Source organism: Euprymna scolopes, chromosome 28, assembly GCF_053919585.1.
Source record: "Euprymna scolopes isolate OS-2025 chromosome 28, ASM5391958v1, whole genome shotgun sequence".
NCBI classification, from domain to species: Eukaryota; Metazoa; Mollusca; class Cephalopoda; order Sepiida; family Sepiolidae; genus Euprymna; species Euprymna scolopes.
The window spans coordinates 49,780,624-49,797,134 of NC_136509.1; the positions used below are offsets into that span (position 1 = coordinate 49,780,624).

The 16,511-nt window shown below is 33.5% G+C and overlaps 1 protein-coding gene across 3 annotated transcripts in view; it reads right to left on the bottom strand.

Moving 5' to 3' along the window:
• Window positions 1-16,511, bottom strand: part of LOC145249603 (DCC-interacting protein 13-alpha-like) — a 233,979-nt gene that overhangs the window by 123,351 nt on the left and 94,117 nt on the right. For all 3 annotated transcript variants that reach the window (XM_080111313.1, XM_080111312.1, XM_080111311.1), the window contains exons 10-12: window positions 13,994-14,103; window positions 12,338-12,380; window positions 11,088-11,174 (exon numbers count right to left, since the gene is read on the bottom strand). In XM_080111313.1, the coding sequence (XP_079967439.1) occupies window positions 11,088-11,174; window positions 12,338-12,380; window positions 13,994-14,103 (240 nt within the window). The remainder of the gene's footprint in view (window positions 1-11,087; window positions 11,175-12,337; window positions 12,381-13,993; window positions 14,104-16,511) is intronic.

Consider the following 16,511-nt stretch of genomic DNA (forward strand, 5'->3'; position numbering starts at 1 on the left):
ATGCCATACCTTGTCGAAGGCCTTTGATATGTCAAGAGCAATTGCCCTGGAAAGGAAGCCTTTGTCAAGAGATTCACTAATCCTATGAGATATAACCGTTAGTACATCTGCAGTAGATCTTGTAGAACGGAAACCATATTGCGTGTCAATAAGAAGGTTATTTCTGCTGAGGTGGTTGACTATTTCTCTATTTAATATGGATTCCAGCAACTTACTCATGACACACAGGAAACTTATTGGTCTGTACCGAGAGGGAGATGACTTATCACCTGAGTTCTTAAATACAGGGCATACTGATGAGGTTTTCCAAGGTGTTGGAAAGCACTTCTCCTTAAGGCAATGTTTAAACAGTTTTGTAAGTATGGGAGCAAGTTCTGGTTGAAGCTTTTTTAACACTATAATTGGGATGCTGTCAAGGCCTGTAGCTTTACTGGAATCAAGGTTCTTGATTAGCTTGGCGACCTCATGCACAGATATTTGTATGTTACCTAGTGTGTTCTGTGTTATAGGAGGAAATATGGGAAGTTGATGGCCTTCGTCCCATAGGGTAGAATTAGCCGCAAAGTTCTTGGCAAATAGTTTGGCCTTGTCTGAAGCTGAGGAGAAGATCAGTTGGGATTAACTTGCTGAACTTAAGGTAAGGATTACTAGACTGGAAATTAATAGAAACAGATATGACGTCATAGTGTGAGAGAGAAGAGTTCCTTGAAAGCATGCAAAGTGTGAACCCAAGAATTTTAGATGCGTGACAAAATATGATTAAATAGATATTATTGATCTCACTTTGTATCTCGCACCAGACTGTTCAGTGAATCGGAATGAAGATCAAATTGAATAAAACTCTTCTGTTTTTGATCAGTCTAGGGTCAATTTATTTTTACTTTTGGAAAGTATAAATAAGAAACTTTGATCTCGGGTGGCAAGGATCACAGAGGAGCACATACAAGAACAAGCAGTTCACAAGGTATGGATAATAACTGAACTTTCATGCATAGTTTTGTTTTTTTTTTTTTTGTAACAATAAAATTGTTGCAGTAAATTCCTTAGAAGCAGACAATGTGAGAAATTAAGATTTGCCGCTAAAATATAATTAAACAATAATTATCAATCTCTGTGTGTCTCCCTTCATTCTACTGGTCAGTGATTTTGGAATGAAGATCAAATTGAATAACCTTGTCTTACGAAAGATGTATGTTAACTAGTTGCAGCTTAAAGTTGTATAACATCTTGATAAAACCAGTTTTAATATACAACTTCAAAAACTGGAATCTAGGAAAGAAAAAAAAAACAGGGGCTAAATATTTTCCACAGATGATCGTTGTGAATTCTGACAGGGAAAAAGTACCTTCATGGCATCTCATAGACTGACTGATTGACTATTCAATTGTAGACAAGTTTCCATAGTTTGCATGGATCTTTCTTTTGGTGGCTGCAGAATAGCCATAGTTTGTTTGAAGTAAAAAATAGTATGGCTGGATGCTCTTTTTAACCCCCCCCCCTCACAAAGGATGAATATTTTGCCAAGACGCCATCCATGTAACCACAGTTCTCCGCTAACAGGAACATTGTACTTGTCCGTTGTCAAGTATATGATCATCCACACAACCACATTGTTCTCTGATCTTTCAATGGACGTCATAGAAACTACTGTTACCATTTGAAATGACAGGATTGTAGATCTAAAAAATAAACTTTAATAAACAATGTGCTGACGATGCTCATACATATTAACAAGAACATAAGCTAGTCAGTTTTCCTCTCTTTATATACTGATTGATATATATATATATATTTTTTTTTTTTAATTTTTCAGTTTGAGAGTTTTTTTTTTAAATTTCATTTTTCAAATTCACCAACTGAGATGTTATTTTATATGAATATTAGTGCAAACACTAACAAAGAATAATTTTGTTTTTGTCATTTGTTCGTTAAACTATAAACTTTAATTCCAAAAGTAAATTTCTTTCAATTTGTCCTTTTGTGGTATTATGTTAGCATGCCAGGGCAATGCCAAAGACCTTGCAAGGCACAGCAATACAACTGTTATTGTAAATAAATATTCAATAGAAAAATTATTATCTGTTGGAATGTTTAGTTAAGAAATTTAACTTGCGCAAATATTATAATAAATATAATCAATTTAGGAATTTTAAAGTAGATTGGAATTTAGTTAGGTAAGTAAATAAGAATTTAGCTTACATGAAAGGCACATAATTTGGTCTGCTTTGCTGATGAATATACACACAGTCAGTTAATCAGTGAGTTTGAACTAACAAGTTCAAACTCACTGTTGGGGGAGAATGGACGGGGGGGGGGGTGTCCACATTAGCATTCCAGTGAACACACTAGAAAAATATAGAAATACAGCATGCCAAGTCTGAGAAAAAGGATCATCTATAAAAATGTATAAAGGCCATATAAAAATATAACTTGTTGTTATGAGTTTCCTTTGGAGGAAAGTGTCTTCAATTACAGGAGTTCATGACAAAAACAACCACTAGGGAAAAAAATATACAAGAAGGTATGTCTATCCTGTCTAGTGTGGCAAGCGGACAAGGATGTTTATTGATCTCATTGTTAGGGAAACGCCAGGCAGAATGATTTAATTGTCTATCTGTCTATCTAGTGGATTAAACAACAGAGATTGAATCATGGGAAACAATAAGTTGAGTGAGCATGCAAGTGCAGAAAGGATCAAAGGGTCATGTTGTGACATGTATCAAACTGGGTGGCCGGTGAATTACACTGGAACTATATGAGCAGGGACCGGTTGTGACGTGTCAGGTATTCCGGTGTGAGCAAGTTTAGTTAAGAGTTAGATTTGAGATACCAAACAAGCTAAATGGGTTAAGAAGGTCTCTCCAGAGAGAGGTGACCATCTCAAATAGAGAATCCCCAAGCTAAAGATCATAGATCATTCCATTTCTGGTTACAGGATGCCTTGGAGTGAATAAAATATATATATATAAAAAGACACATCAATTTGGGTGCCTGTCTTGAAGTATCTCTGTTACAGCAGGTTCCAGCCCCCTCCCCCCTCAAGGACAGTTGGCGAATTCCTTAGAAGTGTCCAGCTGCAGATAAATATGTCGTCATTTGTATGTGTATTACATGCTTTATACACACACACACACACACACACACACGCTAGACAAGTCACAGACCATTCAGATAGATATTTAGGACAAGGACAATAGTCCGTTATAGTAAGAACAACATACATAGATACATAGATATGGCCCGCTAAATAAGCAGTTAGATAACAGACCATTAACAAAATACACATCATTGCTAAACAACCGTATCTAAAATGTATTGTCCTGTTTGTGAACTGTGTGAAAGGTATTAATTACCGGTACTTTCCAACAACACATTGCATAGTTTTCAAAATCAAAAGTTCATCTCATCTACCATGTAATTTACAAAACCGTGCTTTCCCTAAGTATGAACATTAGTTACTTAGATAAACACTTTATATGCAAACATATTTAACAAGTGTATTTTAGATTATTTATACAACACATACATTTATTAAACACTAGAAAGACACAAATTTATATGTACAAGAAAAGAGGAACATTATAACAACTAGACGATACACAAGCCCACACGCATACAAGACACATATATACAGATCCCGAAGTCAGAGAGAGTTGTCAGCTTAGTTGAAGTGAGTGTCACTAATAATTGAGGTCTGAACAGAGCTGAAAGGGAGAAACAGACTGAATACCAATGTCTCATGTATATGAAAAGAAACTGGAATCTTAGGGAGATATCAATCATACCAGTTATTATAGGTGCCACGGGGCTTACGAAGAAAAACTTGAAGTCCTATCTAACTAATATTCCTGGTGAACCAAGTGCAAAAGAGATCCAGACAATTGCACTTAAGGGAATAACGAGGATACTAAAAAGAGCTTTCGGTTGGTTTTAATAAAAAGCAGGGAAATGTTGGCAGCTGGTTTGGCTGCCGCCATACCCAGCGTTACAATCTTCAAAGGAAAAAAGCTAAACAACAATTTTACTGTAAAGGCTTTAAAATCACATTCTGATGTTGAATAAAAGATTAATAAACAATAATTTGTGATTTCTCCGTGGTTGCATGAAAATATAGATAAGATGAAAAAAGAATGTCTGTGAAGTAAGTGAAATCAGTTTCAACACACAACTGCAGAAGTTGGAGCCTAATAAAGAAGAACTGGGGCTAAAATAGTTTCCACAGATATGATAGACACAAATTCTAATAGGGAAGAGTACCGTCATAGCATTTCTAACAAGAACATAAGCCAGTCAGTTATATACTAATGGATACGCTTTTTTTTTTACTTTTTTTTTTTTAACTTTCCAGTTCAAGACGTTTTCTTTTTCAATATTGTTTTTTCAACTTCACTGATGGAGATGTTATTCTATATTAATATTAGTGCAAACACTGGTAAATCATAATTTTGTTTTTATCATTTTTGACATTCATTAGACTATAAACTTGAATTTCAAAGAGTGATTTCTCTCAATTTGTCATTTTAAAGGATTTAAAATCACTTTAATGTTGAATCAAAAACTAAAAAACAAAACTTTATGGTTTTTCTGTAGTTGTACAAAAAACTGACCAAAGAGGATTACCTGGTACAATTGGTGGAGTCAGCTTCTTTCAAAGGAAAAATTTTCTAAGGAATAAATTTTACAAATGGTCCTGAGCTGCATGTATATCCTGGTCAGGGGAGATGGTGACATTTTTTTTTTCTTTCTTGCAGGGGAGTGTAATTATGCTCCCATGTACAGCACCTGGTATTTTCAAATGGTCACCTACCTGGTACTAATCAGGTTCAACATTGCTTAACTTTTGTGATCTAATGAGAATCAGTGTGTCAATATGATTATATCATATGGGATGACACTCACGGTCAATTGTGACCGCCAGAAACCTACAACGAGGATTAACACAGACTGTTTTAGTTTATTTGTCTTAGGAGACAGAATATCTGAGAAGCTAAGATTAAAGCTGTATAACATGTTCATGAAACAAGTTTTAATGTATAATAGCAAAACTTGGAGCCTAACAAAGAAAGAATGTAATTCGTATTATTTGGATTCATCGGACTACTGTTCTCATCTTGAGTGTGATTTTCACAACGTTTTAGTCGATGTAACCTTCGACCTTCTTCAGGCGTATCTTGTCAAACTTGGGAATGTTTCTGTCGAATTTGGGAATTTGAGTTTTGAATTTTTATTTACTTCATGGGCGTAGCGTGCTCTTGTTCTGTCAGTTATGACTGGATAGAGGTCCTAAGTAATTCACAATTGTATTTTTTGGTCGCCCATGCCGAGGATTGAACCTTCAACTTTCAGGAGAATATCACTTTTTACAATTGATTTTTCCAAGTAATCTAACCCATGGTGCAATCAAAAATTCAGAAACGTCAAAGAACGTAATGTTGTAGGGTTTCGCAAAAAAAAAAAAAAAAGATATTTGACGCAGCATGTTTTTCAGTTTTAACAAAAGGCATTTATTATCGATGCTTTCCAACAACAAATTGCATTTTGTTTTAAAAATATTTTAGTTCATCTCTTCTGCAATATACTTTACAAAAATCTGCCTTCTTGACACAGGCTTAAAAGTCTCCCACCACCACCATGGGGTAACATGTCCATTTGACACCGGCACACACATTTTTTTCTGTTCTTGCCATGCGGTGCTTTTGAAAAAAAATTTTTTTTCCCTTCTATGATGTCACATCACACACTGGCTTTGGTCATTTGCATATGTGTCATGTGGCTGCTACAGCTAAATATGCTAGCAGCTCTGTTATAAGAAGAACAGGAGTAAAATTATTTCCACAGGTGACAGTTACAAATCTTGACAGGAAAGAAATACCCTCACAGCAAATATCAAGAATCGTATTTGTTTTGTTCATTTTGAAATCAAAATGGAAACTACTGGAACAGGTTTCATGGATGGATCCAGAATGTCCATTGGTTATAAAATTTGATAAGACTGACTTCAAAAAGTTCAGAGGTCATACGAGAACCACCATAGTCATAATGCTGAGGCATTCAAAGAACAAGGCAGAAAGATTAGCAAATTTGTGAAAGGCAGAGTTGACTGTCAAAATATTATTAGTATACTAGTGAACATGAGAGAACATTTTAATTCATGACCTCAAATATTCAAATTTTCATCATGATGATGAGGAGGAGGATAGGATGATGAGGAGGAGGATAGGATGATGATGAGGAGGGGGAAGAGAAGTTATAGATATTAGGTTGTTTGAAAAATATTGTCCAATTTATCAACTCACTTTTTAAAATTTGATTCAGGTTACTATTTCTACACCTATGTATGAAATTTTACACAATTATCGATGTGCATTTTTGAATTTACAATAATTTCTTTTAGAATACTATCTCAAATCATATAAACCCTCGTTTTTATGGAAATTGCTCCAGACAAAGCATGAAATCAATTGATATACGGAGCTCACAAGAATGAAAGATGATTATTGCAAAGGCAGGAGATGCCCATTGACCTAGCTTTTGAAAAGACTAAGGCTATAAGTAGGAGAAAAACAGTCAGCAGGAAGAGACTTCCACAACCTTGCAGTTCTTGAAAAGAAGTTACTGGTATAAGAAGCTATATTACAATGAGGTAATAAAACAGTGAATTGATGGAAACCACTAGACAAACAAGTCAAATGAACTGGGACAAAAGAAGCAGGGAATCGATCAGATAATTCAAACATGTCATAAACGTACTTATAGAAAAAACTGAAACTTGTACAACCACATCTCTAAAAAAGAGGATGCAGAAAGAAGGGTGGAAACCAATCAAATTACAGATACATTTCTGAACTTTATCAAATGACTGATAATATGGAACAGCTTTAAATAACTTACAATAAAACTTAGAAAGGAGGATAACTCATTTTAAATTGAAGAATATAATAGGAGTTGTCTATCTTAAGTTTAACAATGTACAAACAAATAAAAATTAAAAACGACTTCACTGTATCCTAGGCAACACCAGATAGGTACATCTATATAAATCTCTATATCAAATATTGGTGGGTATGTTTATTAGTATAAGTATTAAATAAAATATATCGGTTTAGATAAATCTGGCATTATGTTAGAAAACAGGAAATGTTTCCCCACAAGGAAAAAAGGGTTGTTATAAGCTAGAAATTTGAAGAAAGAAACTCAATCATATTTAGTCAAATATGGTTTCAGACTTTTCAATGGGCACAGCTTTCAATATTGAATGATGAGCAGACACTATCTTCAAGCATCTAAGGTCCCTCTATACAGGGGTTTATCAGGACAACCTGGTATGAGGATACTGTTTGCTACAAGTAAACCCTGACTAAATATTTAAAATCACATAGTATTCATGGCCCAAATAAGATCCTCTAGGTATGGCTAACCAACACTGCCTTTTACGAGAAATGGTGCACCTTCTTCAAGTGGTGGTACCTCAAGTAAAAGCATGAAGTTAGATATGCCATCAGACAAGGGGAATTCTTGTCCTGGAATCCAGTAAGATTAAAAGATTACAAGAAATGTATATTGTAACATATTTAAATTGTCAATTGGGGAGAGGAAAATTATATTTCAACTTCTTTACTGACTACATGTATGAGAGATAATGGAGAATTTTACTGGAATATTCAAATATCTATGGATCTCGTACAGAGATCAGGTCCTGGATATGACCTTAAACTATATCTGATGATATGGCCCCAGCTTGTGGGCTTTGGGGAGTGTGGAGCCACCCTTTAATTGCCATTGCTCTCAGGTCCACTCTGACCTGGAGTGGTAGTACCTGTTAGGGTCCCAACTATGAGTTAAATAGAAACTGACTTGAAAAAAATACATATATATATTCTATTAAAAAATTTTCTTCAAAATAACTGGATTCAGCATTAACCTGAAAAGGGTTGACATGCCGTAAAACAAAAACAACCAACCATAAAGAGATCAAGTGTTAGCCCACAAAAGGGGGTGCCTTGATTTCTGAAAACTTTGACTGAAGTAAAATGAAACAAAAGACAAACAGATAAAATATATTGAAAATGGTCTAACAGAACATTAGCTGATTAAATAATGAGCTTAAAATAAGTCTCGTTTTCTCTCTCTCCCTGTTTCTTTTGGATTTTGTAGCTTACTTGACAATTATGGCTGAATAAATCATCTTCTAAGATCATGTTGTTGAATTAATTGTGTAATAATGAAAGTAAAAGATACTGGCTATCTTTTATTACAGCAAACAACATAACTTCTTTTTTTAATTAAATGATAACACGGTCATTTTTGCTGACCACTCCACACGTGTAAAAAAAAAACAACATAAATAAACAATGTCAAAGAGAAAATCCTTAATTCTTTTCTTGACTTAGAAATATTTAATACACAGAGGTTTATATTACTATTACCAATATACATTATTTTAAAAGATAATACAATGAAAAACAATTTATTTTGGTCTACCTACGTTTTAGTAACCTATGTGTGTCAAAAACAATTTAATGTAAGATATTAGCATAAACTTTCAAATTCTTCTTGATAATTACAGTAAATATCGATTCAGAACAAAGTGGCCATTTTCTTTAGCATACAAAAGTGACAGAACATGTAAGCAACTTTGCTTTTTGTAGAAATTTCCAAATCCCACATCTGGATGTAGCACTGCATAAGAATTGTCTCCGTTGATTTGATCATGTCGAGCACAATGGTAAGTGGATAAACAAAGCTTGCATCATGGAAGTTTATGGCTTCTCTGACGTTGGCTGCCATACAAAACCTGAGCTGTAACTATCAAGGAGAATTTGAAAGTTTTACAACTTCATGAGGGAGGGATTACCATGAATCAAACTAAATTGTGAAGAGACGTCCAAGTAGTTGCCAACAGACAGACTCATGCAAATCATGAAAACCTGTCTAAAATAGGATAGTCAGTCATCAGTTATTTTGTTGACATTACAGAACTTACTTCATGCATCTGAAGAAAATGGCTACACTGTTGAGAACACACATTTACAACTTATAATTTGCTTATATCTTCATATCAAATGATATTTTTTAATGGATACAAGTAAAAAATGAATAAATAAAGCCAAATAAATTGTTTTTGACTAATTTCTCTACTGTATTTCCTTTATTTCCATAATATTAGATAGTATATATTAGATAGTATATATTAGATAGTATATATTAGATAGTATATATTAGATAGTATATATTAGATAGTATATATTAGGATATATTAGATAGTATATATTAGGATATATTAGGATTATATATTAGGATCTGTGGAAATTCTACAGCTTGAGAAATATATTTAATCAACAGTTATTTTTCTGGATAGTACAAAAAATTAGTTTTTTGGGGGCAGAAAAACAATAAGTTTATTAACATCTACACATCATCTCAAAACATGCACAGCGGTCCTGGGCAAGGTCACATGAGATAGCTAAACAATCACAATTTCACTGTCATGATTGCTATTATATAAAAATTAGGCTAAAATATTGTGTTTAAATTTGTTCAAATTAAATCTGTTTTATAATCATAATTGTTTTGAGGTTTGTCTGAAAAGTAATGCGTGTGATATGTGAGAGGAAAAAGGTTGGATTTGATTTAGTTGTTTTGTTTTACGGCATATCAACCCTTTTTAGTTATTTAATGTTGAATTCAGTAATTTGGGAAACAAGTTTTTATACTTTAAGTTGTTTATACGTTCAAATATTTATTCATGGTGTTTAGTTTGGTTGTTTTGTAGAGAAAAATTATTGCTTTTGTTTTTAGCTTTGGAGAACATGATTGAGTTTTGCAAAGGGAAAAGGAAAAAAACAATAGCATCAATGTTTGATGTATTTAAGTCAGGAAGCTGATATCTTCAGACAGCCTAATGTGGTAGCACCAGAGAGAGGAAAGCAAGATTAGCAGGTTATCCTATAATTTAACATGATATCTTAAAAGTATATGACTATAATATTTATTTTCTACAACAATTACAATTTTGTTTCACATTATTGTGTTTATATTTCATCTTTTTCAGGTTGTTTAGCTACGAACGACAAACATAAGAACACCATACAAGCATTCTATTTAACTGCCTTTACTCCACTTGACCTTTTCTTTTATCCTAAACTCAAGCGGATCAACAGAACACGTTTTTGAATACTTAGAGGCCTAAGACAGAACAGAAGATCATCTCAAAAGAATATTTACACAAACATTGTTATAACATGTGCCGGAATTAAAAAAAATATTACCAACATGTGTGCAGCTATTAATGAATTAGATATCAAAATATCATCCTCCACTCTCTAATAAAGAACAATGTATATTTATATATATCCATCCTGTCATGAAAAAGTCTGCCTGACAAATAAGAGAAAAGGAAAATGCAAATCTATTTCGATGAGACATTTTTTTCTTCTTTTTTTTTTTTTAATTTTCTAGTTTGAGGAGTTTTCTTTCTGTCTAATTTTTCTATGTGAATGGCGATTTCCCCTTTTTAATTTCATTTTAACTTTCGCCAACCCCTTTTATGCCATTACTTTTTTAATGTGTAGCCCCTACCCACATCCCTCAGCAGTAATCGAAGGAAGGAAGAAATTTAAAAAAGCAAAATCAATGGTTGGTGTTTTTCTTTTTCTTTTTTTCACAGAAATAGCTTGCACTTTTTATTTTCAACTTGCAATAATTCTGTTTTATCCTATGAAAACTTAAAAAAGCATAAAAAACACATATTTTTTTAGCAACCAGAAGTCAGATATCAGAAATAAATCAGAAATAAATCAGAAAGTAATCCTCCACTCTAAATAAAAAGTCAATCTTAGGTGCTTTTTTTTCTTTGGATAATCAGAAATAATTTATGCATGGGAAATTTAATTGTTATTCTATGATTTTATATGAATACCTGGAAAAACATAATTTTTTATTTTATGGAGGATATACACAATATAAACCAAAGTGGTTAGAATGAGCACATAGATGAGTTCTGTAAGGAATGAAAAATAACGTACAGACAAAAATTGAAATATAAACTAAATAAATCGATATATAAGAAAAAAAAAAGCATCACTTACCTTGCCTTTCTTTGTGGTTGTTTCTACAGGTTTCCCTTTCATGGTGCTTTTGCCATCCCGTACAATGTTGCTTACAGTAGAAATCCACTGAAAATACAAAAAAAGGTTTTAATTCATAAGCTGCAAAAATATATAAAACTTTACTGCGACTAATTTTCCAGGTAAGAAAAAACATGATTTTTATGATGAGGTTAAAAGTTTGAAGCACGTAGTTATATGACAGTTCCCCGTTTCTTTACACAGTTCTTTGATGTAGCAGATGTGGCAGCAGTACTCCATCCTTGGACGTACTTGGCTTTTATACAGATAGAGAATTGCATTAGTAGTGAGATATCTTCTGGAACGGTAGAAGGATCCTACCATTTTCCCAGCATCCCTGGCAACAGATTTGATGTACGTGTTCCATTTCAGATCAAGCTTATTTTTTTATTTCAGTTTTTGCAGCAGGATTTCACATCCTTAAAAGAGATTCATCACTAGTAGTCTTTAGGATCTCTATTCAGTTGATAAACTTCCAGTCTCATATCTACAAGAGTAACATCAGTGAATAGATTTAGGTTGCTATGGGTGAATGGCTTCAGGCTGCTTAATCCTGAGTTCATCAGTTTATTATTATTTGTTGATCTCTTCCAAATAGGACACTTGTACTTTACAGCAACATACCATAAAAAAAATATGAGGTTTGATTTTTCGGTATTTTTACATGTTTATAAAGTTTTCCATATATTTTTAGTAATTTTCAAAAAGTCTGGGATGCTATGCGTTCAGATTTTTTTTCCCCATTCATAATAAAGCCACTTCTGCTAGAGACCTAAGATCTATTGCTAGGCATAATGAGGAATGCGAAAAAATTAAAAAAATGGATAAGTTTGTATCCTTATCTCCATAGAGATATCTTAGGTCTGATCACAGTAATTTTATTAAACTGAGTGCAGCTACCGAAATCAGAAGTGATAATAAAAGAAACAGTCTAGATTTACCAAAAAAAAACCACTTCCTCATAATTTCATCAGGTAGATAGATTTTGTCAAACTTCTTCTCTAAGTTTTATCCAAATTTAAAAAACATGCAGGGTAAGGTTTTTCTTTTATGTTGTCACTGTTTAAAAGTGACTAATATATTTATTTCAAATATTTTAAGTCGGAATGCAAAACATAAAACTAATAATGAAAGTGACGTTCCTGAATTTTTTAATTTAATAATGAAAGTGATCGTTTCAGTAGAATGAAAGAAATAGCTGATCTTCTTACCTCATCTCTATCACGTTCATTTTCAGCTTGTAGATAAACGGACCTGGAAAAACATAGAAAAAATTAATAAAGCAAAGCCCACAAAAGTAGAACAGTTGAGGTTCAGTTCACGGAAAACACGGAAAGAATTAATAAAGATAGACTTGAGAGAAAGAGGGATAAATGGCCAGGGATAGATTACTTTAGAAGTCAATTTCTAAACGTGTGCCAGCATGTAAAACAGTGATTAAAATGGTGATGGTGGTGTTGCTGAACCTGAGAGTTTAGAAATTATAGAAATATTTTTGTCTGTCTATTAATCACTTATGGACTACAAAACTATTTGATAGAATTACACAAAATCTTCTATGAAGCATCCTTGAGATACTGGATATGTTATAAGAAAAAGGTTAGTGGTCATTGTGGTAAAAAAATTACTACTACTACTACTACTAGTTATTAAAAACAATAAACACTGTGTTTGGATGATATTGTTTTGCAATTGTTAACAGCTAATTTTATGCATAATTTTTTACTTCTGTTGTCTTCTTTTCATGAATAACTGATTATATTTCAATTATTTGTGGTAGAATAATCATGGACAATTTTTAATCTCCATATTTGTGGAAGGACACAGAGTTCTCCTTGAAAAAATCCATGATGAGAGGACAAATAAAACGATTTCAAACTTCTTCAACATCAGCAAGTGAATTGTAGAAAAAGTCAGAAAGGAATTACAGGTTTCAGGATTTGACTACCAAGCAACAACAGAAAGACATGATTAATGATCTGACACCATCAGAACAGTGCCGTCAACAATGATGGTGCCTTCATGCCACTCTACTTCTTTCCGGAAGGCCTTAAGCAAAAAACCTATGAATATATCTGTGTTATGAGCAGGGTCGTGAAACCCTAAATCAGCCAGACAGGTTGTTCATGTAGAAACTGTAGGGAAAACCACAACTTCTTGGCTAGCATGTGTGCGTGCTTCAAAGGGTTGGTCATGTATTAAAAAATGGGGGGGAAAAAAGACTAAAATGGTTACACCCAGTTGGTTTTGTTTGACAGTCACGTGAGCGATGCACACCGTCGCCGTTTATATGCAAATCAAACTGGTAAATAAAAACAAATGTGAAGCAAACAAAGGATGAGTTGGACGAATGTATGCTACGTACGTTGTTGTGTGCAAGTCAACTTGAAAGTGTCAAGTTTTGAAGTTGGAAGTTTTGACAACAGAGTGTGAAGTTGGAAGTTTTGTCGAATTTACCCAAGGAATTGTTCGCTTAACATAACTTGAACCCCTGACATACCAGCTAGAATACCAAGGCCTGGCTTTCAGAAAATTCTGTTGAATACACTTCACTGACATCTGGTCGCCCAGCTTGCCTGAGTGCAACCTCTTAAGGAGACACAGTAGACCAAAACATCAACAGATCCAGCAGCAACAAAATCTTTAACATGGTCATCTTCAAATCTAGTATCAATAAATATTTGTCATAAACCGTTCTCGTAAGTAATCAAATCTTGTACATTTCATTCATCATTTTTAATCCTCTCATAATATTCATCATTCAAGTGATGTTCTATCCACTTCATTATGCCTTAACCTCAAGTGGCTTTTAGTCTTGATAAGTGATGACCCATTAGAGAAAAATAGAAGAAATGGAAGAGACTTACTTCTTCGAATGTGGAACATGAATGACAAAACCAAATCTTCTATCATCAACGTCGGATATTTCAGCAATTAATCCGTCATCGTTCAAATCCAACACAAGACTTCCTGCCACCTAAAAAAGTAAATTAAACAACTTTCCCACATTTTCTTGATATGACACAAAAAAAAAATCATCTTTTTTTAAAAAAAAAATAATTGTCTTAGTCTGGTTAATAATTCTAAATAATTATCAACCTACCCGGTGCTGCCCAGGCATTTTTTTCATTTTGATTTTTCCAAATTTTGAGATGAGGATTGATAACTTGTATTATTTTGACTACTATTCTCATCTTACCTGCTAATTTAACAATTTTTTTAGCTGATGTGACATCTAACCTTATTCAGGTGCATCTTTTCCAAACTCAATAATGTATACGGAATTTTGAACTGAACCTTTTATAGATTTCTGAGGTGAAAAGATGCATTTGAAGATATTTAGCGATTAAATTGACCGAAACATTGAGAAATTAACAACCAAGCTGCAAATAGTAGCTCGAATAATCCAAAATTTAATTTTTATATTGTCTTTTTTTAAGCTATACTTTTTTTTTTTTTAGTTGTTTTAACCAAATGATTATTTTTATAAATAGGATTTTGAAAGTTAAATTTAATTAATATTAAAATTATTTACAATGATGTTTTAATCTCTTTATTAAACTGTTTGATGTAAATATTTTCCAAAAGTTTCAATCTTTTAATACACAAGGATTTTTAAAGTAAAAAATAACTATGACAATTTAAAGACTTCCAAATTCCTTTCAGATTTCAAAGTGTGACAAAATGGAGTTTTCTTCTTTAATCTATTAGTAAAAGATTAAATTAACTAACTTCTTTACAAAGAAACCAAAATGAATTATTTTATTTTATAATCAACATATTTTTTTCGATAAGATCTTTTTAAATTTGTATTATTTTATGCTATTGATTTCAATAAATCATTGATTAATAATAGATAAAAAGTAATTCAATGTGTAATTATTGTTGATGTGAGAAACACACAGACAGAATTGTTTAATCAATAAAATTTCAAGGACTTCACAAAATAACAAAACAAAAGGGATGAGCTTGATACGAAAAACCAACAACAGGTTTGCTTATCCATTTGTTTGCAAACACCACGTGCGTTGAAAGTTAACCAGTGTCAACTCAGTATCACTTTTGTTTTGCTTACTTTGTGGGGTCCTTGAAACCTAATTAATCCAAATTGTGTTATAATTTTATTAATATAGAGATTATGACCAGTTTAGCATCTCCTAATTGATTCAATGATGTTTTTTTCAATTTAAAAAGAAAAATCTTGTGGAGGGTGAATACTGATCAGCTGTACAGCTAAGAAAGTAGATGCAAGCAAAATACAACAATTGGCAAAGAAGGACAAACACAGATATACAGTTGTAAAAGAAACATTTCTTCATAAATACAAGAGGAAAATGTAAAACCTGATGAAGGTCAATCGATGAAGATTCTAGAAGCAGGAAGGTTGAAGGATAGGAAATATTGTATAAGGACAGCAGCAGAGATTGGATAGTCAGGAAGCTGGAAACTAGATAATTGAAGATGCGGAAACTAGATTCTAGAAAGTATGAAATGACATCACGGAGATTGAGAAGGACATTCCTAAGGTCTGATGAGGTGTCTCAAGGTTTGGTCCTTGAGTTGCAAGAATGGAAGTGAGGAAGTTAGATCTTGAACAGCATGGAAATGACATCATGAGGAGATTGATGTGGGCATCCCTGAGGTGCGATGAGATGTCTCAGGTAGGTCCGGTCTTCAATAATGTAACCAAGAGCTGGATCGACAGAAACAGAAGTTGCTGGAAAGGCTAGATTTTGGAGGTGGGCATCGATGGTCACTGGAACAGAGAGTCAGATGTTGACAGGCACTGCAGCAGGGTGCCAGAGGCTACAGGCAGGAACCACTAGAAGGAGCTAGAGCAGGAATAGCTGGTGCATAAAGGAGCAAGTGTTGCTAAAAGTTGCTGGAACATGAGGTGCTGGAGTTAAAACAGCTGAAAGGTACCGGAACAGCAAGATTAAGCTGGAACCGGAAAAGAAGCTGCAGAAATGAGCTGGAGTCAGATCTTAAAGCTGCAGGAGTCGAAGCAGGAACTAAAGAGAGAATCTAGAGTCAGGTAGATGAAACAGGTAGTAAGTTATGAAATGTTAAATCACATTTTAGTAATTTGAGAGCTGCCATGAAAAGGGGCATTTAATTGCTGCTGATATCTTCTGCTCTCTAGGCATGACGATTGGCCATGCAGTCAGCGATAGAGGTCTCCCGACCCCACGAATGAACTGCTTTTCTGAGCAAAGTTTGTTAGAAGGATGCTTACTACAGCAACATGCCTGGGTCACAATCAATCAATTATAATTTATTAACAACCAACTTTGTTGCAGTCAAAAGTGTCTGGGATGTCGATTAACTGCATTTACATAGTTTTTTGGTCAACATTTAGATGCTGGTATTTGACTAGGTATAAGG